The sequence below is a fragment of the Bombus vosnesenskii genome, unplaced genomic scaffold (assembly GCF_011952255.1).
Source record: "Bombus vosnesenskii isolate JDL3184/JDL3185 unplaced genomic scaffold, Bvos_JDL3184-5_v1.1 scf7180000013417, whole genome shotgun sequence".
In the NCBI taxonomy this organism is placed as follows: Eukaryota; Metazoa; Arthropoda; class Insecta; order Hymenoptera; family Apidae; genus Bombus; species Bombus vosnesenskii.
This window is the reverse complement of record NW_022883036.1, coordinates 791791-816892: the sequence shown is the minus strand read 5'-3', so window position 1 is coordinate 816892 and position 25102 is coordinate 791791. Positions and strand designations below refer to the sequence as shown.

The following is a 25102-nucleotide window of genomic DNA, read 5'->3' as shown; positions in this document are numbered from 1 at the left end:
GATCGGACGGCCGGGATCGCTGGGATCGCAGGGACGCGCAGGCGTTGATCGGATTCGCGCGGCGAAAAACAGCGGGAGATCGATACCCGTGGTCGAATCCTGTGGACGAGGTTCGCTGCGACTCTGGCGACTGGACGAAGGATCCGTGCGCGGCGTGTCGTGTCGCGTGCTGCACGCGGCACGCGAACCGAATCGAAGATGGAGAGCGAGCGAGAGAGGTTGTGTAGACTTGACGACGGCTCGCTCGTAACTGACTGCCTCTGACTGAATGCCGAATGCGTGCCGCGAGACGAAAGGGGAACGGCGCCGGCACGCATGCAGGGGAAGTTTTCGATGGGTGGCGGGGCAGCGGAGGACACGGAGGCGCCACTGCCGCAGCCTGCCACCGGCACACGCATCCACCACCGCCCCCGTTGTAACCGGTGATGCGGCAAAGCGGTACCGGAGCGGTGGTGGAGCGCCGTCATCGTCGGCGTTGGTGGGATCGTCGATGCAGGCCGACGCGTAACACGTGCCTATCTCTATTAGCTGTATGACGTCGCACGGCAGTCACCGATATCGGTCTGGCACCGGCTTATTTATCCCTCCTTCGTTCTCTCTCTGTTGTCCTCGTGCGCGCCGCATCTCCTCGCCTCTCTCCCCTTCGTGTTTCCTTTAGCAGAGACAGCGAACGACGCGACGTTTACACCGTTCTCTCGCTCGTGCGCCGCACGTATCCGTGACGATTCGTTGCGCTCAAACAACGAGAATACCCGTGTGTGTACACGAGGGGCGCCCGACGCCGGCAACTTCAAAGAGAACGGCAGCGGCGCTCTCGTTGATTTAGGCGGTTTATGACCATGCTGCCAGTAAAGCACCGACTAATGAGTTTCAAGCGAACCGTGTTCGTTGAAATTTACGTTCATACCACTTTCGACGGTCGCGCCTTCGTCTCTTCCTAAGTATAGGCTTCGCGTTTCGTTTCGTTTCGCCTCGTCTCGGTCCGTTTCCTTTCGTAATTATCGCGAAGCACGTTAATCGAGATTTTTACCTGTCCGGTGGTCCAGTGTCCCTTAAAATAGTAGGATTCAGTCTCGCGGTTGCGGAAGGCGGTGGAGTGGGCGGCGATGCGTCCTCGTCGTCTTCTTCGTCGGTCGCGTCCCCATCCTCTTCCTCTTTGGCTGCCGTCGTGCAACCTCTCTCGCTAGGACTAATTGGGCCGTCATCCTCCACGCAGTCGCCTTCCTCGCCCTGGAGGTCCGCGCCAGGCCCTGAGCCTTCGACTCCGTCCTCCCCTGCAACGGAAAATCGTACGATCGTTTCAGTGCGACGCGATAGCGGCCTAGACGGCGAACGGGGCGCGGTTACGCCGCGGTTACGGCGCCAGTCACTGAATCGAGGAGGAAGGAAAGGAAGATCGACGCGTCTCGTAACCACGCCGCGCCGTTCGCACCGAGAATTTGGGAACGAGAAAAGCGAGCGTTGGAAAAGGACGCAAAGAGGCGAACAGCGAGGACGGTTGGCGCGAGACAATGCCGTTATCGGCTCATTTATCGGCCTTTCGCGGCTACGACGACGTAGAAGACTGTCGCGAACGACAGTACGCGGCGACGAGGGTACACGGGATTGCATCGAAAGTGCGTCGAGCAAAGTCATCGCGTGCCATTGTCGAGCAACCTACGGACTTCCGTTGCCCTTCCATTTCTAACTCTCGAACGAATCACCGGCACGATCGAACGTTCTACTTCGACGCTGAAAACCAGAAGAGGAGCGTGTCGTCGTTTTACGCTCTAGGCGAGCAGACGGTCGGATCGGCGGGACTCCGGCTGATCCAGAAGCGGCGGAAACGCGACCCGTTCCGGTCGGTCGTTAAATCGGATTTCCGGCGAGTATCGGCGAACGGACGCAACGGGGATCGCCATCTTGTTCCGGTGACGCGTCCTCGTTCGAGATGGCGCAAGACGAGGAGCCCGCGGATCCGGGCATCTCTCCGGTGGCCGAAGAGAGCAAAAGGAAGAAAGAGGCGGAAAGGACTCAGCACACCTCCCTTCCGAGAGGGGTGGGGACAAGCAGGACGAAGAGCACCGTCCTACTTTGCCGACTGGCCAACCAAACGATCGTTTGTTCGCCGATGGGCCACGGAAGAAGGAGGGAAAAGAGATCGCGCATCGATCCGAGAAGGCATCGGCAACTAATTACGCAGATTTATGTCCCCATTGTCCATTGTCTCTCTCCGGCTGGCGCGGGCCGAAGCGGGCCGGAGCGGGCCAGAGCGGCCCTCCGAAGCCCTGCGCGACCGTGAACGATTCGATGGAAGAAGCTGCGCTCCGCTGCTGCTCGCCGACCCTTTGGGTCGGGGTACGGGAGGTGTGCTCGAAGAATGGGGAACGAGCAACGACCAACGACCGCGAAGATGACCGCGTCGTCGACGAGAACGAGGAAGACGACAACGAGGGCCCGAGCTAAAAGGAACGAGGCATGCGAGGATCGACTGAAATCGGTCCGCTACCGAGAAGGGATACGCGACAACTCGCAGACCAGGGCGGACCACCGGTGCTCGCTGGAGCTCCGCCCGCTTCCAGCATCCCTCGCACGCTCTCTTTTCCCTGTCGCGTTTCCCTTCTTTTCGTTCGCCCACGAAACCAACGCGCTTCTTCTCTCTTCCTCTCCACCTTCCTCTCTCCCCTCCTCGCTCCTCTTGCTTCTTTTCTCGCGGCTATTTCAATCTCGGTCTCGCGACCCGATCCACCGCCCCGGAACCGTCCACGTTCCATCGTCCACCAGGATGTCGCCGCGCAACCACGAGCCTCGCGCCCGCCGAAGGTACCGGAATGCAAATGCTCGCACCAGCCGAGGTACGGGGTATTTCTACTGGCAGGTCGTTAACGAAGCAACTAGCACGGGGGTTTGCGTATACAGCCGCGGGAAACGTACGAGGGGAGCAAGCAGCGTGGCGTACGGAGTTTAAAGCGATCGAGCCCTGACACCGGTTTAGCAGATGCTACCGCGTGATATCCGGCGTGCTCGACTTCGCAGCGAACATCGCGGCCCCTTACCGACTATGGGATGTACCGATCATGGTTGCCGCACTTATAACGCTCGATGATTCCTGCTGCTACAAGTTTAAGGGCACGTGCACGTTTTTCGTACAAACTTAGTTTTCCAATTGGAAGGTTGGTGTGATGGACGAGACCGAGTAATTCGCTGCAAGTGATCCTAATTTTACCCTTTAACTTTACCCATTGCGCTACAAGTAGCTTTTGACGTGTACTTCTAACTAGTAGTCGATAATGATATTTCTCAAGATCGTTCAGGACTTAGAAATGTATTTTCATATCCTCGTAACCAGTAACGCAGCCTGATCTACTAGCCTCGCTCGGAAAACTCTAGGATAGCAGTTACATTTATTTGGCAAACGAAGCAAAACGCTGTTAACGTATCGGCGATCGTTCGGCGTATCGAGAAACGACGAAGTCGTGGGATATCAAAAATGTTAACGTAAACATGCAACAACGGACCGATCTGTCTGGGTATCGCGCGTTCTCTTCAGCCGTGCCACAGCCCTTCGTCAATTACGATTCTTTCTACGAAGAAACGGATTTCCTTGCCTCGTCTTGTCTTGTCTCGCATCTCGCCCTCGATATTACCGCCTCTGTTCCACTTTTTCGAAACTTGCCTCGAACGAACCGCGTATCACCTACTCCGATCGCCACAACAACATCATCCAAGGATGCAGATGATCGCGCGATAAATCTCCATCTCGTCTGGATTTATGTATTTGCGTCGTATCAAATCGGCAAGATTTGTTGGCAATTAGACCGGTCGTTAAAGCATCTCGTACGTTGAGAAAACAGCGGCTCGCGCGAGTTTAATATCGTTTGCACGGCAAATCTAGATAACGAATTTTCCTTTGCGCGAGCTGCGCTCGTTATCTCCGCGACTTAATTTAGCCAGCGCGTGTGGATAACGCGATCCGGAGGAAACCGACGATCGACGACGAATAACGACGAATCGGGAAGAACCTGTTGACCGGTCGATCGAGCGAGCCGGTCTCGCGCAACGTGCCGGAAATAAAACGGCGCGCGATAATGAGGCGCGGCGACGGTGGCGACGGTGCGGTGACGGGAAAGCGGAGAAGCAAGGAAAGCGACGAGGAGGCGAGGTGGAAGGGTGGGCGAAGGCGGGAGGGAACAAAAGGAGCAACGGTGGAGGACAAGGCAGGACAGGACAGGAGAGGAGATGAATTCCTGATGCGAGAGAACCGTCGGGAGGCTGGCGAGGAGAGTGACAGGAGGCAGACGAAGAGACGATCGGATGGACAGGCAGACAGACGGACGAACGGACGAGCGGGAGGAGCGGGCGGGCGAACGGGTGAACGGGCGGTCCGACAGAAGGACGAAGAGAGACGGAGAGCAAAGGGAGGCTTCGCATTGTGATTCTCTCGCGGTCTGCCAGAGAGTGACTGACGGGTGAATCCATTCTCCTTGCTCCGTCCTTCTTTCTGTTCTCTCGCTCTCGTTTGCTCGTTGCTCCTTCTCTTACGGTTGCTTCTTCCTCTCCAAGCAACCGGCTGTGGCTCTCGAATCTCATCCGTGTTCCAGCTTGTAGCGCGTTGCGTTGCAGACGCGCGAGACGCGTCGTCGTTTCTCAGTTCCTGCGAACGATTTTCCCCGCTTTTCGCCATCTATGCCACCGTCGCTTCGTCGCACCGCCCTTCGCAGGATTCAGTCTCGCGGTTTCTTCGAACGTTCTCGCCACTCGTTCGCGTTTTTCGTTCGGGCTCGACCGGTTCGATCGTCCGCGTCGCGTTTCGCGTTGACGCAAATGTTTACGACTCGGTTTCTCTCCCTTTCGATCTTCCTTCTCTTCGTCCGATCGCTTTGTCTTGCAGGATGAAACACGTCGGGTGGTCGGATTCGTGAGTCACTTAAGCGTCCGAACGAGACGACAGGGCCGAACCGAAGACGGAGCACCGACCTACCGTAGTCTACCTGACTGATTGACCGATGAGCCGACTGTTATCCTAAGTCAACACTCACTCCATCAGCCTGTCGAATCGCTTCCTTCCATCGCCGAGTTCCACCGCCACGTTCCCTTCTCGTTCTCCAGCGGTTCGAACGGGCCTCGTCTCCTTTCGCTCTCGCGGTTCCAACGGCGTATAAAAAATGCGCTGGCCGTTTTGTTCCCGCGAGGCCAGCTACCGATTAAGACGTTCGATCGATCGATCGTGACACACGAGTCTCCGCGAAGGTGAGACTTTTTACCGGCGTCAATCGCGTGCGTCTAACTACTCTGATTGCTTTTGATTAGTCGTAATTTTCCATCCGTGCAAAAAGCTTTTGTTTATCACTGGATCGTAGATCTTTGCGCGTTCGCAGAAAATGTATGCAAAGTTATGTAGGTGAAAAAACGCACGTTAAATATGCAGATATGTTAAATCTGTTAAGTACGTATATAAAAAGAATAAAAAGTAGAAAAAGAATACCAAAAACAAAGTGTCATATCTTATAAATCAAACGGATTCTCCCTTCTCCGATTCTCTCTTAGTTGTTTAATGTCTAAAGTCTACCTAGCGCCTAGACGTCGTTCAGAAGTCAAATCGATCGACTCCCAGCGATTAACATTCGATTTTCAAGAAATAAATAACTCCCGTTCGTAAATTTATTCGTCGTCAAATAATGATATAAGCGCCGATCAATTCCAAGCCCGATTTACGAACTAATGTTTTTGCAACATCGTCGCGTATTTCAATCTTTTGGCTTTACGAAATCAATCAAAGCGATTACTAATGATTTTAACGTTTACGCTCGTATATTTTTCTACGAGAAACCCTCACATTGTATGCGTTTCGTTCCTCGGAACGATCAAATGTCACTCTTACGAGCGAATACATTTTGTTCGCGATAGATCGACATAGATCATCAAAGGCAACGGGGAGGCAGCTCCACTTTCCAGTAATACGAATAATCCAATAAAAACCAATGAAAAATCGATCAAAATCAAATGGTTTTTTTAAAGCGTCCTACGAGTTTATATCGAACATCAAATGCGTACTTTTCTTTCTTTTCCAATAAATACAATTGCAATATTGCAATCTTAATTTTCTTAAGGACCGTTCAGACGATCGATGTCGTTACATACCAATGTCGTTGTCAATAATTTAGATTCTCGTTATTATCGTTTATTGTAGTTCGTACTTCGTATTTGTTAAAATATTTATTCGTTATTTGGTTATACCAAATCAACGAACAAAATTATTTCAGAAGAATATCGTATGTACGTATGAAACGAAACAAAATCCTTCGCTCGACGAAATGCACAAGCAGATACTTTGCAGGGAAGCGTATACACTACGCATAGGTTACGCAAGTTAACGTTGGCGTGACTGTGGGATCACAATGGACGCGAATTAATACATCGCGAGATAAGATACATTGGTGCGGGTTGAGATTAGTCCGGTGCGGAGATAGTACGACGAAGAAAGCAATACATGAAATGTTTAAATCTCATCGGCCGGTATCGGACAAAAGATCGAAATGACAGTGAAATCTGTTGGCCGTGTAGCGACCCTGCCAATGTTGTCCGTGTGATCGTATTTAGATACACAAGAGGCTGATAAAATAAGCTTGAATATCCGACAACGCGATGCGTGTAAACGTACTGGATTTTCTAGAGGGACGTCGTCGTACCGTAACCGTGCGTCTATTGTCCAGAGAAAGTAAATTGAATGTGAATATTACGCCATAATGACGATGATATTGACAATAACGTTGACGGTCTGTACGTTGCTTTATACAGCCTCCACCGATTCGCAGAGCCACGGCGGACAGTAAGAAAATCGCGCGAATGGCGAATGGTGATCGGGAAGGACGAAACTCGTCGAACGTAAGAATTTCGGTTGCGTGGAGAGATCGTTTTAATACGCTCGCTAACGACGCCGCCCGCGGCGAAGTTTCGCGATATCGGTCTCGATAGGAGTAGAAGCACGGGAAAACGATCGAGTAAATTGCGTCGCGCGTACTTGGCCGAACGGTATTAATGATCGGGCACGCACGGTCGCGCCATCGGTGCGTCCGTTGATGCAGGCAGGACGACTGGATGATGGATGATAGATGATGGTATACGCGCGTCCGGTAAGACCGACCGTTCTTTTCGTTTGTTCTCGTTCGTTCCTTGGTTCGTTCGTTCGGCCGGTCGATCGCGCAACAGGCGACAGTGATGATCGATGCATGGCTGCCGTAGCTGCTGCCGTGGCTGCTGCTGTTGCTCCCACTTAAAAAGCTGAAATCCGCAAACCCGTTTTGCAGTCGGTTCGTCGCGCTCCAGCTCCCCCGCTCGCAACGTCCCGCGTTGTTTCGCGCGTGTCCAACCGCGCGTTATCCACCGGAAATGAACGATATGCTTTCACCGGTAGCCAGCGGCGGTACACGGAAATCGTACATCTATCGATCGCGAGAAAAACGAAATTTCGATGGTTTCAAAAGGTCAGGGTTTCTGTACACACTTCCGAGAGCTAACGGTCGTAATTGGCCAGGCATCGAGGGAAGAGATAGCGAATTTGCATCGTAGAATCTCAGCTTGTTGTAACGCGTACGTTATTATATAACATATAGCATCGTTTGCACGATCGAACGAATCAGCTTTACGTATACCCTGTTATCCGAGCTATGATCGAACGAGTACGTACATAAATAACGCGTGAGAAGAAACTGGCAAGACTATATAGATTAATTTCTTCGTTTCCGACAACTTGCCATGGTCGAACGTAAGACAGAACTTGGTGATCTAGTCGGATACAGTTCCTCTCTGTATAATTACAGTTACGCGTACGGTAATCTCGCGATACGACGAACGCTACTTGAAATACGTAAGTTCGAAAGCCTCGACGATTTCACGATCTCGCTGTTCCTATCTGTTCCTTCAACGGTAGCTGGAAAATTTCGTCCCGATCGGCCACTATTTCGTATCGTTCGAACGGACGTTCGCGTTCCATCTTCTTCGAGGACTCGCGACGCGTTATGGTCAGACGCGAACGCGAACGCGCGGTTTAAGCGGATGGCGGCGGAAGCGAGGAAAGGATGTCGGCGGCGGCGGCGGCGGTGGGTCGAGAAGCCACGGGGCGACGGTCTGGCGAGGTGGAAGAGGAGAGATGACAGGAGGACGCCTTCATCACGATATCCGTCACTCTTCTTTCCCCCCCGCCCCTCCCTGTCCTCGTTCTTCGACCGTAACCTCCGAATCTCTTCGTCCTCCGCGTCTCTTTCTTCCACTCGCCGTCACGCCGCCTTTCGAAATGTCACTCCTGTTACCGACTGCTGGTGCAGAGGCCGTGACAACAATAATTGTCAGCGAAGTAACGTCTCTCGAGTCGGCTACGGACAGGAGACGAAGCAGCGGGAGAGAGTTAAAAAGTCGGAGGATGGGATAGCGAGGCGGGAGCAGCTCTCTCGCCGGGAGAAAGGACACCGGGAAGAGAGAAAGGGAAGCAGAAAAGAGGGAAAGGATAGCGCGGGGCGGATGGTGCAAGCTCGAGTACGCGAGAAAGAGCGGACGGTTCGCTCTATTTATAGAACCGGCAACAAACACGAAGCAGCTGGTGTCGATCCGTCCGGTTATCGTTTCGTTTACACAGCCTCTGCGTGTCGCGGCCCCCGCGCGAAGTGGTCGCGCGAGAAACGAGGGCCGAATTCTCCAACCGACGAGCTTCGCCGTTCGCGTCCTAACGCTGGGTCCGTACCGACCGCGTACACTGTTCCCGAACAGACACACTGTATCGCGTCCACTGCTGGGAATAGTTCGCGAGCGGAGCGCAAGCAAATTTGACACATTTTACGTTTTGCTACGCAGACAGAAACGTTTAGGAGCTTATAAATGGTTATACAACTATACGTACAGCGGTAGTCATCGATCAACGGTGCAACGCTCCGCGACAAGTATTTTCTAAATTATCACGCTGGCAAAAAATTCCTAGAGTTTGTAAATGCCGCCAGTTACGCGTTGACACCAGGAACATCGGTAATCGGCGACGGTAGAGCCAAGCGAGCGTTAACTACCGATACACGATGTACGCGCCTATTTGACATTCTAACCGAGGAGGATGGCATTGTTCGCGAAAACTATCAGCGAACATGTTCGCTAACGAGCGCGCGCTTTCAAACGCTGCTCGCTAATCGTAAAAGTATTCGCGGCGCGTGATACTCGCATGGAACGGGCTCGATTCCGCAATCCGATTCGATCGATCGATCGATCGATCGAGGAAATCTCGGGCACAACGAGTACGACGACCCTTTCGAGTCTCGTTCGCCGCTAGAAGCCGATGACTCGTGACAGCCGTGAAAAAATAAGACGCCTGACTGGACTTTGTATCTTAATCCCGAAGGAGAGTGGATGTGTCCCGTGAAACGACCGACTGGCCGGTCTTTCGCCGTGAGGAACGGTTCCCGAAATAGGCTGCCGGCGCGAACGAACGACCGCCTCACCGATCCGTCCTAATAAATATTGTGTCAACGTAAATAAGTACGATGCCTCGTGGTGCGCGCGAGTCTGCCGGTGAAGATGGTGCACGGACAGAAGCCGATCCGTCCTCTGGATGACGGACGGCTGATGTACGCAAGGACAGGTGCGCGCATCTCTCGATCTCCTCGCCCTTTCGCTTCACTCTGCTCTGCCATAGCAGGCACGACACGCCGTGACGCGTTCCTCTTTGCTCTCGAGAGTGTCGCGACGAAAGAATTTCGTAGTCTCCAGCCCGTAAAACGCGTCCGTCGTCACGGGTACGGTGTTCCGTTGCTACACGAAACGTCGATTTTTGCGGTAATATTCGAGCCGCGAAACCAACGCGAGTGACTATACCGCTTCGAGGACGGCACTGATCTATAAATAATCTTGTGTAACGTAGCACGGAACGCGGTTTACGAGCAACGGTATATCGACGGGTTCACCAGGGCGATCGACACGAAGAATAATCTGAAAGACGGTTCTTTTCGTAGTGCCTTTCAACGGCACGCATGATACGTACAAGAAGTTTTCCGCCTGTTTAGGAAGGACGCGTACGCTCCGATATCGATCGGCCGGTCCTGTGTCGGCCGAACAGTCGGTCGGTCGGTCGGCCGACACAGCCTCGGCTATCTAGGCAGCCAAAGCAGTCAGTCAGTCGTCGAGTCGGTTCTCGTCGTCGTCGTCGTCGTCGTCGTCGTGGTCGTCGCCGTGGTCGTCGTTGTCGTCATGGCTGTCGGTATCGAAGGAAAGTCTAGAAACGGTTCCAGTGCAGTCGCGAGGGGGCCGGTACCGAGGTCGGAGCAGATTTATGCGACACACATGCGGCAAAGCGTATAACTCACTCGCACGCCCATAATATCTTCCCCCGATCCCTTCGGCCGCCGCTTTGCCTCGCTTCTTAGCCCCCCAAAGGCATCGAGATGAGAGACAGATACACCAATAACGCCGAACCAGGCCGTCGCAACGATATTTATTACGAATTGCTAGGGATTATGTTATGTCAGTGGTTCTCATTGCCCGACGAACCAAGAATACCCGCCGCCTTCGAATCACCTTTCCGTTCCTCTATTCACCTTCCTCTTTCGCTGCAGCTGGCGATCGCGTATCTCGGATTCTCTACGTTGTACCGTAAAATATGTAGGTTGGAAAACGATGGTGTGCAACGTGAACGAAGGGTTCTCGTACAGGGCCGCAATGAGACGAGGAGACGCGAGAAAGAGTGGCAATAACAGACGGGGTTAACGGTGCCCGTACCGTGGCTAGTTAGTTGGAGATCGTACCACCTTTGTTTGCACGCCCCACCTTCGGCTTCGACGCGACAGCACACACGCGCGTACGTGTACGTGCACGCACACCATCGTGCCGGCGGTAGCCGTGGCATTATATCGTGAGCACAGAAGTAATTTATAGTTGCAATAATTTATTGGGTACCATGGGGTTTATACTTGCCTGACGTGTAGCCATCCGTCACCGTCAGTGACGTCACCTCCCTCCACATAATGACTACCTACGCCCCCCCTCTTCCCTCCCGCCGACTCCTCCCGTCCGCTCCAGTCGTCGTACCCCCTTCCTACCTCGGTTACCGTACACCCTTCTGCCTAACCAACCCCACTCTTGCTACTCGCCGGTCGGACGATTTCTCCGGTCGCGACTCCAATTTACCTCGTCTCGTGTCCACTTCACGATACGCGCTTTCTTTTCTTCGCACCGATGATAATGGACCGCGCGCGGAGGAGCAAATTTCGCTGACTTTTAACCCTTTGCGATGTGCCCTCGGCCAGCGAAACACCTTTCGTGCAACGTTGCAGCTGTGTGTGTCTGTCGTACGACGTCGGAGAGCCACGGACACGACGGTATGTCGTACCGAACGAACGCGTTTCAGGAATTACGAATCAGAGTTTTTGATTCTCCGTAGGCAACTTGAATGGTTCACGCTCCGATCGAAATTTTACTCGGTCGGAGTTCGGAACATCGATCGTACGATAACGCGGAAAGCTGGATAAGCGTGGCGGTATCGTTTTCCCAAGCTTCGAACGGTGAAAACGATTACGAAAGTACGAAAATACGCGAGTTTGACCGGATCGGCTGTCGTACGTCGCAGTTTGTAACGAAGAAAGATACTCGTGCTAAGCGCGTGCAATAACGTTTGAAATAAACGCCGCGTGTCTTGTACCGCGTACGTTGCCCCGTCGATTTAAAATTTTATCACCGTCCGATAGGAATAAAATTTCGACCGATCTCGACTGTAACGCGTCTAATCTACGTTCGTAGAATTTTTCCACGGCAAACGTTGAAATACTTTCGTACGCCGAGATTGCACGGATCGAACGCTGCGAGGGTTAATACGTGAGCGCAGGAAGTTGTCGCGAATCAGGCGGAACCGCGAGTCGGGTGTCGCGTCGCATCGAAAGGCCAAAGTACCGGAACGACGGGAGCAGTGTCCCGTCTCGCAGTCACCAGAGGCACCTCTTGATGGCTGCCAGAGACGAGGAGTCGGTCCAGAACTAGATATGCTCGTCACGTTTCTAGCTCGCCTTGCACGGGAGGGGAGCGGGCAAAGAGAGATGGAGAAAGAGGAGGTGGAAGAGGCGAAGGTGTCGTGGAGAGAGGGTGATATCGCACACGGTGTCGGTACTGTCGCAGGAAGCCGACGCGACGTTGCGAGTGGAAATGACGTTGACGGGCGTTTGTCACTGTCCTCGGCAAATAATATCCAACACCGCCCGGTGTATACCCATCCTATTACCTCCACGAAGCTTTCTCCGTGTGCACAGGCGACCGTGGAAAAGAGACTCGTGTACGAGGAACGAGATGGAAGCCGCGCGTGAGTGTGTGTGTGTGTGTGTGTGTGTGTGTGTGTGTGTGTGTGTGTGTGTGTGTGTGTGTGTACGTGTGTCGTTGCTTGTATGTTTGCGCGCGGAAGCTGCCATGTGTTGTGTCGTACACGGGCATAATCGTCCGTGCACAACGTCCACCAAAGAATCTTTTTGCACGCGTCTCGATGTATCTTTCACCGTTCCGCTATATTTGCATTCGGTTAACGGGGGATGGTTACGAATAACGAGGGAAAAATACGCCGATAGAATAAAGTCGATTCGTGACTCGTCACCGGTATGCGTCTTTTCACCGCTGCCGGAGCAAAGGTGAGTTTTCGTTGCGGTAGCATTTCGAAACGATACGCGTTATTTATCTAATCGTACTTCGCTAAGGCGAAACGAAAGAATAATAAATTAGGCTTATCTGAATCTCGCACGCATTTCCAACCGTAACGTATCGCGGTTCTTGGCTATCGAATTAGCATCGCTCGAAACTCGATATTTTCATTTTTCTTCTTAAGGGTAACAGGAAATAAATCGCCAACGTAATAGAGTGAGTAAAGGTGAGAACACGGCTACTTTCAGCCGACTCTGGCCATTTTCAATGGCATTCGAGTCCAGTCAATTGCTCGACCATGGAAACTGTAACAACACGAGGCTCTTCGATATCGTGTAATCGGTTAAATAATCGCTGTCGTATATATGCACGATTATACAGCGTGGTAATAATTTGAACAACCAAGGACAACTCGCCGTCTCTCCGACATACGCGTGTACGATATATTTTACCTCGAAATTTCTGCATACGATCTCAATTCGTTGCTAATCGTAAAAATAGATAACGGGCGAGTTTCTTTTCCGACTGTGCATTGTACTAATCCCGTGGTAGAGGATAATTAGAAATTATTGGAGCCGACGGAACAGACAGGTACTGCTAGCTAGGAAAGAAGGAGAGTAATGGCATCGACTGGATCGGGGAAGTTCGCCGGGTTAGAAGGTGGAAAGGCTGAAGGGTCTTGGCGACAGCCGTCAATCGATTGTCAACCGGGTCAGGCGACCAACCTAACCTAAGCCCTCCTATCCTCCTCCTTGTGCTGGTACTTGCGCGCGTATTCGTTTCTACTGTACGCGGAGCCCTCGCCTTCTTCTGATATAGCCACGTTTACAGCCCCTACTTCCCTCTCGTGACCTTCCTCGTCTTCCTCTTTTTCGTCGTCACCGCGAACGTTACACTGCGCTCCGTTTTCGCCGATATAATCGCAACGTTCGACAAGGAAAAGAAAAGACAGAATGGGACACAGGACCGCAACGGATTAACCGGTAACGGCGAGTCGAATAGTCGATCGAATAGCCGTGAACGATAATCGAAGGAACGCGGCTGTAAACAGGGTCCTTCGGTCGCGGTAATTCCCCCGGTGGTTGCCGTGGAACGGTTTCTCTCGTCTGGATTCTCCGGCCGAGCAATAAACTCGTCCGCTCGTCTCGAGAAGGTTGAAAATTAGGGTTATTCGTAATTGCGGACGATCGAGCGAAATTCGGAGCTTAATTCGACGGTGTACACCCACCGTGTGGTTCTGGTATAAACGGGTCCGTGGAACGAGCGATCCTCTGACAATTTGTCGGGCTTACCGCAATAACGATCCCGCGGCTAGTTCGCGGAATTCTGTCTGAGATCATAAACCGAGGGCTGTGATTAAGGGCCGGTCGATCGGCTGCCGGTTTAGGGGTTACCGTGTTTCTTTGGCGCCGAGTACGCCGAGTTGCGTCGATTCTCACGAGGAAAACTCGCGATAATTTGGTGGAACGTGAGCGAACGACTCGTACTCGATGCAACGCATCCGGTAGCGGGTTCGGAATTTCGGATAAGCGACGTGCTGAAAGCTCGGCGAGGGTGGAAAGGATCGTCGAGGGGGAACTTAATCGAGCGTCGAGAACCGCGCGGCGTTCAATTTGCCTCGATTAACGTTTGCCGCGTGACGGCGAACGAACGAGCCAGCGAGCACATCGGTCGAGCATCCCATCGAATCTCAATTCCTGCGAACCGGAGCAATAGAGACACGAGAGGAGACAGGGACGACGCCGGTGCAGGGAAAGGCAGGCGAAATCCTTCGCATCCCTCGAGGAGGGTAAACACACGGCAACCAGATCGAACGCGAAATGTTTCTCCAACGACGTATCTTACGTCTCGTCCATCCTGCAATTTTTCCGGTTTACGAGTTTCCCTCGTCTCTCTGGGCTCGACGAGCGGTCGTACAATCGCGAGCATACTCGTGGACGTTGGCAGAGAGAGCTTATTTCGCGGGCTAAGGGAGTAGGCAGCCGTCTAGCAGCCGCCGTTCCACACCCTCCCCGCCGCACCGTCGATATCAAGACAGCCGTCCGACAGATCAATGCCGTGAACGGCGACGACGCCTGGGCGTCCACCGTCGTCCGAAGAGACGACGGACGACTTCCAGTTGACGGACGTGACCGGCCCGCTAGCCGCGTTGCGCTTTCGTCGTCGTGTTCGACCGCCGCAGCGTTCTAAATTATTGCATCGGTCAAGCGTTACAAGAGCAACGCGATGTTCCTTGGAACGAGTCCACGCGATCGTGATAGACGTTCGTTTCCTCGGACGATACGAGCGTGACCAAAGTAGGAAAAGGCTGCAGGAACCACACCCGTTGTCGCTACGGTACGCCGGTATTTGGGTACTTCGTTATCGTTGCGAATATACAAAATACGCTACGAGTGAAACGATCGCGTCGAATTTTTAGTACGCGTTATACGCTAAACTACGTAGAGAACTACGTACGTACGCGTTATCGTATCAAGAAGTAGGAAATTAAGGGCGAGAAGACGTCTCTATTTTAGTTTTATTATCGTACACTTTGAAAATGTAACGAGGATATCGAACAATGCCGTTGCACGGTGATTTGCAAACCAGCAACGTTGGTTAATGTGCAGGTAACAGATTATAGATTAGTTAGACTGTTCGGAACTTTACAATTTTGCATTAAACGAAACGACTCTCGACAAATTGTAATTCGTACATCATTTTGCGAAATTTCAATCAGTCTATTAGCAAACTTGTTCCAATTATATCGGAGAATTCGCCGGTATCGATTAATTTGTCATTTGACTCGTGTAAAATTTCACGAATCGTGCGTATCTATATCGCAAATATCTATCAACGGTAGAGTGCAAGCTCTGTACAGCAGCATTGTGCGTTCGCGACAGAACGACGGGACAAGTTGATCAGAGGAGTTCGTCTTGGTGTCGTTAGAACGAAAGAGCGAAAAAGGGGAAAAAGCGGAGATGGGACGGGGGACAAGCAGTCAGTCCGAGTCCCTTCCACGAGACTTCCGAATATCGTCCCGGAGAGTGGTTTATTGGTTTTGTCTGGCGTGGATCTCCGGTGAATCCTCGAATCTCGTCGACGCAGAGAACGGTAACGGGATGCCGGAGCTTGCTATCCCTGGCGTAGGGTGCCGGGCACGATTAAAGGGGGTGACGATCCGTGACGTAGAGTTATTTCGGAGTGGTCTGGGACGGTGTGTCCTCCGCGGTGAAACGGCAGAGAATTCGTAGTAAACGTATGTAGCCACGACCTCCTTTCTTCACCAGCACGACCAAGAGAACGCGAAACGCGCATTCCTCGCGTGTCCCGCGCTGTCCATTTCGTCGACAGACCCCGAAAGTACACCGGACCGCGATGAAACTAACCTGGACCAACTGCTACGCTCGCTGCCCGCCTTTTTCGATATCCGTTTCTTCCGTTTCCGCGTCTTTCTTTCCCAATTTTTCCTCCATCCGAATCCGTACGAAGAGAGCACGTTGTTCCAACACGTACGTAGTATCTCTGCAGTGGCGTACACGCGTAACTACGATTCCCAGGGTCGATCAAACGATCCAGATTGATACGTCGTCCGTCGAGATACGTGGAAAGTTGAACTCGCCTGTCCGAAGAAAGCTGAAGCATTCGACGGCACACATCCGTGCCGAAAGACCGTGGGGTGTGGTACACGAGGGACGAACGTTTCGTTGCAGCAACGAGAGAGAGAAAGAGAGAGAGAGAGAGAGAGAGAGAGAGAGAGGAAGCTTCGATCCCCTTTCCTTTGCCCCCTTTTCGCTCCGTCTCGTTCGTCGTAGGAAGGATCGCGTGCGTGCGAGCGAACAAGTGCATTCGACGGAAGAACGGAGAGGAAAAAGCCAGAGAGAAAGCGAAACAGAGTTGGTGAGAGATAGGGAATAGGATGGAGCGAGCAAGGGAGAGAGCAAACGCAAAGAGAGAACAAGGGGGATCTAAAGAGGGTGCGAGGGAGAGGGTAGCTGTTTCATCTGTCACCTGCAGACGCCGCCTTCCTTTCCGTCATCGTCCCTCTCAGCCGAGCGGCAACCACCCCCAGCGACCCCCTTTAATAATAACAACAATAGAGCCGGACTAGCAGCGGTCGGTCGACGCGGTGGCATGTGGACTGGGAAGTGGGGACACAGGGGGTCGGAGGGCAAGGGCCAGGGGGCAGGAGGCAGCAGAGGGTTGCACGGGGAAGGAGCGGAGCGTCGGTGGGACGGTACGGGTCACAAGACGGCCGTGTCACGTCCGCTTCCAGCCTCGACCCTTCTCCTCGACAGGTCCACCCCGCGCGTCAACTTCACCCAGGGATGTAGTGGACCACCTTGAGTTTCGCCAGCGTCCGTACGTTCGATACCGTAGCGCGCGCAACCACGCGACCACTTTGTTCGTCGAGCTGCCGCTTTCACGTTCAGCACCGTCTCCGCGCTCATCGTCGGTCAAGCTTGCAGCAGCTCGCGTTTCGCTCGGCCGTCAGGAAATTATTCGCGGAACGACCTACCGTACTCGTTCCATCGTTGCGACACGGTATCGTCGTCCGGCGTCGAACGTTCCTCGTACAGAGAAATATTCGTCCAAGCACCGAGAAACGAGATCCGGCCCTGACTACCGCACACAACCCTTTCCTACCCTCTCCCTTTCTCTCCCTTCCTCTTGTTCCTTTTATCATCGTTCGTTCGTCCGTACGTCCAGGCCGGTGCGGACCGTCTCTCTCGCGACCCTTATTACGCGTCGCTGCTCGACTTCATCAGGGAAATGTCGCGGCGGTCTCTCGCGCGCGAGCATTAACTTACGCGCACAGCGACCGCCGGCCGCGTTCGTGCACGCTACGCGGCTATGCTAATGTCCAAAAACGACGCCGTGTGCGTGGATGCATCTGCAGTATTTCGCGATAATGGCCTCCATGCTGAATGGTGGGGATGAAACCCGCTCCGGGTTCGTACAACGTAATACACCGCAAAAATATAACGCCGAGCCTCCTTTTTTGCCTTTCGGCCTGCGTGTACGTTTCTTTCTCGTGGGCCGCCCCGCCTCTCATCTCCGCGAGTATATCCACGAACACGAAGCTGAACGCGAACGGGTCGGACGAATCGAAAATTCCAAGAGTCAACGGAGCGAAGAGGACGGTTAGCAGGATGGTCGGTGAACGAGAGAACGACGGACGATACGGGACCAGAGAGTAGGGGAAAATTCAGATCGCGGACAATGAAATAACTCTTTCCGGAATATACTTTTTGCCGGGTACTCGGTGATTTCGCGCTGATTCGTGACCCACGGACGCGTCCAGAGCATTAATCGTTCGTAATTTCATTCGATTTAATTACCTGGCTGGCGCGCTCGAATCGAACGAGGCATTAAACCGTCCAAACCGAGTCGAATGTTTGCATTTTAATACGCGCCGCTGATGTTCTCCGTTCGCGTACACTTTTACGTTGCCTAATGATAGACGCGTAACGAGCGCGACGCTGCATCAATTAACGCCCGATAATTAGCAGTCGGGATACGCGGTTCGCGCGACCACCGCCTATCAGCATTTTTCCTCGATTCGCCAGCGAACGAACGTCCATAGCCGTTGGAAAACCGCGTCCGACCGAACCGACCGATTTTTATTCGTACAAAGTAAAGATAAAACGGAACGAGAACGAGGCGGCGAGCAGCAAGGGCGCGACCAAGAGTGTGTCACAACCGCGTCCAAACCAGTTCAAGTTTTAGCCGATCGATAAGGTCGTACAAAACTGAAATAATTTGGTAAACGTATAGGCGCGTGCGTTTAACGTCATCCTGTGCCGGTTCGTTCCACGCCGCGCCTCATCGCAACGCGTCGTATCGTATCGCGTCGCATCGCATCGCGTCGCATCGCATCGCGTCGCGTCGCATCGCATCGCATCGCATCCTTCCTCTGCCCGTTCTCATTTATTTTTGTCCCGAGTTTTTTTCCCCTCGTTCGAAGGGTAATCCAATCGGGAACGATGATTGAATTATTAATTGAATGATGCGCGTGTACGAGGTCGCGCGCGCATTTTCGCGTGCACGTTCTCTCTCTGTCGCCGCGATCGAACGATTGTTCACCGCGAATCGTTCGACGGATAGCGGCGTTTAACGTGGCTGAAAAAAATGTACGTTTAGCGATACGTCGAACGATCGATCGCGAAACGCCAACCATCGATCTCTGCGAAACGATTAACTCTACAGTGTTCGCGGTTGATGTGGTGGATGCGTGCGAAATGTATTTTTTTCTCTTTTTTATATTTTTAATCCTGCTACAATTCTTTTTAAACGATATAGTTTTCTATATCGTTCAAAATCACCCGCCCATATCATCCTGAAAGGAAGACTATCGATGTTTTGAGAAAATTTTCCTCAAACGAAGAAACTTTCTGAAGATAGAAAGACACGAGTCGATTGAGAACGATCTAAAGAACGCAGGAGGGTTAATCGTATCTATCGTAAAACTCGTCGATGAAGACTACCGGTCAACTATGATGACATTTAAGATATGAAATTTGTAGCGTTATGTTCGACGGGTTGCCGGAATTTCTCTCGAATATACTTCGCGTTTTTCCATCGTCGTTTCGATCAATTTTGATATTCGTGTGATTATTTTGTCGTTGATTCCATACACGCTGTTTACGATCGTATAATTCAAATTTTGGAAATTTCCCATTTAATTCGTCCGAAATAAATATCATGAAAATTGTTCTATATATCGCAAATTTCTATGTTTCAAACGTACCGCTATTATTTATCCGCCGTGAACGTTGCAGGATTTATAGGTATTTTAACCCGATCGTCGACGATTTCGATTAATTGAATTAATTTCACTGTGTCCTTGTACAGTCACGCGACTTCCGCGAGATTCGTAGCAACACGAGCATCTCGCTCCGTTCCTTCTTCTTCCTTCTTTTTCTCGATAAAATTAAAGAACAGCCGTCAGAAGCCGAGAGAAGAAGCTTTGGAAATTGGCGCGAAGGTGGGTGGAAACGCGAGAGAGCAGAAAAAGTAAGAGTCGACGTCGGGAAGAGGTGTACGGCCGCGAAAGGAGCTTTGTCTCGATCGTTGTCGGCCTTGAATAATCTCGTCCTCGGAAATTTGATCGACACCGGTCAAACGGGTCGACCGGACTTCAAATACGCAGGTACGAGATTCTTGGCTCTTGGCTCTTGCCTCTCTTCTCGTCTCTTTTCTTTATACCATCTTGCTTTTTCTTTCCTCTTCTCTCTCTCTCTCTCTCTCTGTCTCTGTCTCTGTCTCTCTTTCCCTTTCTCTTTCTCGATCGCTCAACATTTACGCGAACGACGTCTCCGGGTCCGACTTCTTCCGTCTCTCGTTCCGTTGGAAACGAACACGTCGGTTAAGGAGGAGCGTGTCTGCTGAGGTCGTCCGAAGACGAGCACCCTGGAGAAGCAGAAGAACGACAGCATCGATCCTCCTCTTCCTGCAGGAGAGAAGCGAACACCGAACGAAACGAAAAGGCACAAGGCCGGAATAACTCGGAAAGTGTCGGAACGATAATCTGACGGCAGCAACGTGACGGACGGACGGGACGTCCACTTCGCGTCCATTTGCTTCTCCTTTCTCTCTGTCTCTCTCTCTCTCTCTCTCTCTCTCTTTCTCCTCCTTTTCTCCTTCCTGCTACGTCGAGCCCCTTTCTACAAGCGCGCGCGTCCTACAGCTTGCCGCAGATCTAGACAAGCGTTAAACGTCGATTAAACTTCGACGACGGACACCTATGTGCCTTTGAAACGCATCGCGCTCAACGTACGGAGCATCGTTTACCGATATTCGCCTCGTGAGAGATCGGCCACGATTGTGTAACGTTGCTCGATTCGAAGATGCAAGAATTCGCGAGATAAACGCGTGTAACGTACACAGGTCTGTACGTACAGTGGTCCGCGTAAGTATTCGTCTACGTTAATCGAGCTTAAGTTTAGAAATTCCGAGATATTCGTTACGGGTATACACCCGCGTCTCTTCTTGTCCTTTCATGTCTAAATTCGACAAATCGAGACGCAAGTATCCGCTAAACGCTAAAACGATTTATCGGTATAAATAGATCGATATCTTTTTGTGGGGAATGGGGATCCAGCTGGATCGTTGGAACGTTCTGAAAAATATGGCGTGGCGTTTAAAAGACTAAGAGTCACCTCAGCATGCCAAGAAGTATAACGAATTAAAAAGTCACACTCTGTTTCGAATACGACGAATTTTCTTTCGCCGACTAACAGTGCCGTATATTCAATTAAACGATCGATTATCCATTGCGTTAACAAGCCCCGATATTCGGTGGATACGAATTTCAGAATTATTTACGAAACACGTATCTTTCGTTACGTCGGCAATGAAATCTCTGAAAAATGTTTTACATAACGCACACAAGCTTATAGAAAGCGTACGAACTTTCCACGGTAAGTTCTCGATACATTCGTGAAACAGCGATGGGCCGTGATTTTATCGATACGTTTAATAACGATAAAAAGGTAAATAAACGGACGAATTAAAACCACTTGTCGATGAAAAGGTATGCATAGACAAAGTTCGGCGAGTCATCGAGAATCACATGGAACGTAAAGTACGTAGGTGATGTGTGGCGAACCACGTCGCGAACGAAACACGGGACAGGACAGTCCGGGATAGGACGGGGCGGGGCGGGATCGAGCCGAGAAACCCAAGCGGGGTCCAGTGGTCTTGTTTCCGAATATTAATTCCAGTCCCGTCATCTCGAGTCGTCGTCCGAGTGTGCGGGACGAGACGAAAGCCAGGTGCATCGAGACGGATCGAGGTCGTCACGACGGGGATATTAATTGCGATGCGTCGCCTACGAGAGAGAGGCGAAAGCGAGGTCTCTTCGATGGCTTCTTCTTATTCCTACGACGCGATGTCGCGGCGATTGATTCCGACAAGCATAACCGGACAGCGTGTAATCGGAATAATTGACGTCGATGGAAGCGCGTCGAACGGAAAACGATCGTGTACCGATTCGCCGTGAGTCGCGAATCGTTGCTATCTGGTGGACGGAGGTGAATGTAAGAGCGAAGCCGGAAAAGTAGAGGCACCAGAAGCAGCTGGATACTTTTGACGCGAAGCTCGAAAAGCCTATTGTGCGTTCGTTTGAAAGGCACGGTTGGGATCGGTGGCCGCGATACCATCTAGCGAGATCGAGCGTCGTCCGCGGCCACGATCGCGGCGAATTAAGAACGACCGGAGGCTACCGCGCCGCCCGCTGGCAGGTGCTTGTGGACCGTATTATTCGCCGCCTGCTTATCGTTCGCCCTCGCATAAATTCAAGCGAAAGAACACGCGACTTCGCGGCGAGAATCGCGATCCACGAGTCGCGACCGTGTTCCTGCCGCTCGTTCCGCGAATCTCCCTCGACGTTTCGTCCAACGTTTCGTTTCAGTCGTTTTGTACTTTCACCCGTCGTCCGCGTGAATTTTTCTTCGCTCGCCGAACGATACTTTGGCCATACTCCTTCTGTCACGGCTGCCTCAACGGTTCCGTCTGTTCAATTTTTTCTTCTGTTTTTTTTTCTTTTTCTTTTCGTGTATTATTATGTATATTTTTAAGCGCGATAGCGTCCGGAACACGAAAGTTGGTGGGAACGCGCTCTCGTTGTAATCTCTTACTCGTCTGATACAAATTTCGTGAAACATAGTGGCGTCTGTCGTAATTTTCGTTGATAAAGCTTGAGCGATTTCGCTAGGATAGTCGAAGATAGGAAAATCGTATTTTTCATATTGATGTAAGTTAAGACTCGGAGAATCTGGATTTAGTTGCGTATTACGAATGTTAAATGGTATGTTGCACGTAATTTCACGATCGATCAATCGATTAATTTATTGTCTGCCGTGACACGTGGTTGTGACTCGACGGAATATAAGGAACTCTTTGTATCATTAATCGCAGAACAGTATTTTATGATAACTAGCAATGAACTGACTTACATCATTATGATTCTTAACCATCCAACCGAAGGTACGTGGATCACGGTTTGCAGATAAGGTCGAGGCCCACTCCATGGAAGCTGATCCAAATCTCGGTGAGAACAACTGTGCGCCCACTGTGAGAAGGGTGAAAACGCGTCTATTAAACCGAACACTAGCGTATTTCTCGTCCGTTCACGTCATGCAAACATCGACTCGTCGATCCTCGGCGAATCACGAAGCCAGTCGGGTCGCTTTCGCGATATCGCTTACCCGGTTTTGCCCGGTCCTCCTACGGTCGTCGACGGAAATAGACGATACGCGTGGCAATAAATATCTCCGTATTATAATTAAGCCGCATCCAAGAACCGTGGCATAGGCGTTATGTACGAGAGACACGCAGATAGATGGACGACCGAATGTACGCGGCGCATCACGGTGTTCGTCGCGAGCTCGACGAACGTGTGAGAGGATCGACGGTGTGAAGGAGGCAGGAAGGAGGCGAGGAGGAGGATTGGTGAGACGCGACGAAGACGAAAAGTCGGAGAGCCCGAAGAGTCGAAGAACCAGGAGAGACAGGCGACTTCTTTGGACGCGATCTCGGGAACGAAGGCGCGCTTAGCAACCGTAACTCGTCGTAGTTATCGGTAGTGGACAGTTATATCGACGCGGTTGGTTGGAAGCGTACGCGCGGATGGCGTTTCAGTGGCGCGCGGCATCGCATCGGCGAGCTACGAGCGAGGAACGAGCACGGCCTTGTCAGCCCGTCCGGCACGTCCGTCTGTTGCTCCTTGAGTGGCAGCGATTCATTCCGCTCTCCTTACACTCCCGTGTACCGCTCGCTCCTACCGCTTCTTCGAGCCAAACCAACCAACAACACATCGATGCACCAACGCGTCTCACACCGACTCCGCTTGGCCGCGTCAACGTTTTACTCTCGTTCGATTTTACGTTGCACCGGTGCTACACTGTATGCAAGTAAGTAAGTAACTAAGTAAGTAAGTAAGTACACCGGATTCTCGTCATTTTCATTTTCTTTTTCTTTTTCTTTTTCCTTTTCTTTTTTCTCTCCATTTCCTTTTTCCGTTACGGAACGATCTCTGTCTACGATCGAACTTTCGTTGAACCGGTATTAGGTAGACGGAATGCGCTCACAGTTCGAAACGGTTTTAATCGCCGCGAAACCCGTTCTCCGTTTCTGATTAATTTTCAACCTGGACATTTTGCCAGATACGACGAGGCGTAATTGAAAAAGAAGAAAAATGCCGATTCTTATGTCGCGGTATAAATTGCCGATTAATCAACGTCCCGCGGTGGCGTATATGCAAACGCACAAGCTAGAAAACGAGATTATTAATCGATCGGTAAACGGGAGATCGCGATCCAGATAATCGAGCGCGCGGATCGTCACGGCAAGGTACAAGGCCATCCAGTTCCTCCAACGCGTGGTCTAATTATGTATTTGTCTACGGTATTCCACGTCGTCTTTGTTATCCTTGGCGCGATCGTAATCGCGTTCTGCGCTTGGTGGTCGTCGCCGCCAAGCCCGGAAGGATGAATTCAACTGCGGTCGACGATGTCAGCCCTCGCAGGTCCCCGTATAGTCGTTCGTACTTTTCTCCCTAGTCGCGACGCGACGGTTCCCGAGCGTACAGTTTGGCCAGCAGCCGTAGCCGCACAGCCGCAGCCGACTAATATCTCGTTCTTTTGTTGCGTTTCGCGACAATTCGCCTGCCTACGCTCGCAACGAATTTCAGGCTGATTATTCGGGGCGGTGGAGTGACGTCGGTTCGCTGGATTAAAACGCTGCTAGTAGGACTAGCCGCGGAAATGCGAAGGGAGAAACTGTCGAGAGGGCGGGAATATACGGCGCGCTACCCTCGGGGAGTACAGTTGCTTCTTCCGCCCTTCCTTCCGCCGGTCGTCCGTCCTGTTTCCTCTTCTGCCAGTTTTATAATCGAAGATGACGTATCGAAGGCGCGTCGATTCGGATCAATTAGACGCGACGCGAGCGAACGACACCCGCGGCGAGAGCAACGCACACGTAGCAAGTGCCAGGGCTGTGTTGCGCAATTGGACTAATATTATTAGCGAAATTTTACGTGTCGCTAGTCGAAGAGAATCAAGTGCTTTTACAAAAGCAACTGCTGCTCCGGTTTCGCAATTTTATCGTTTCGTTAAACGCAGTTACTCGGTGATATAATTACTAAGACACTTACGGCGATTACGTAACACGATGAACAGTTTCAAATGTATCGGCTGAAAATTAACGACGGTATGTTTTTTTTTTATTTTGCCGAAAAATAAAAGAAAAGGATAATTCGATTGTCGCGGGACGAGAGATCGCGCGATCTTTTACTCGACTGCCTCGAGCTGCGACTCAACGCGGTCGAGTCTCTTTCAGGGGTAACCAGAGTTCGGGGAAAAACCAAGCTAAGCATATTATGTAGATTCGTAGAAAGATGCGTATTTATTCGTCAAAGTTCTATCGTGATAGACCGATGGTAGAAAGTTGCTGGGGATGGACGCTCCGACTTCCTGATTTGCATTTTCTC

The 25102-nt window shown here is 51.7% G+C and overlaps 1 protein-coding gene across 7 annotated transcripts in view; it reads right to left on the bottom strand.

Annotated features, from left to right (window-relative positions):
- LOC117237937 (protein tiptop) overlaps positions 1 to 25102 on the bottom strand; it is an 89880-nt gene that overhangs the window by 5951 nt on the left and 58827 nt on the right. For 4 of the 7 annotated variants that reach the window (XM_033502383.1, XM_033502384.1, XM_033502382.1 and 1 more), the window contains one exon: positions 1031 to 1274. In XM_033502383.1, coding sequence (XP_033358274.1) covers positions 1031 to 1274 — 244 coding nt within the window. Of the gene's footprint in view, positions 1 to 86; positions 184 to 1030; positions 1275 to 5018; positions 5112 to 22568; positions 22685 to 25102 lie in introns of those variants that run through there. The other 3 variants (XM_033502385.1, XM_033502386.1, XM_033502388.1) reach the window with 3 other exon arrangements.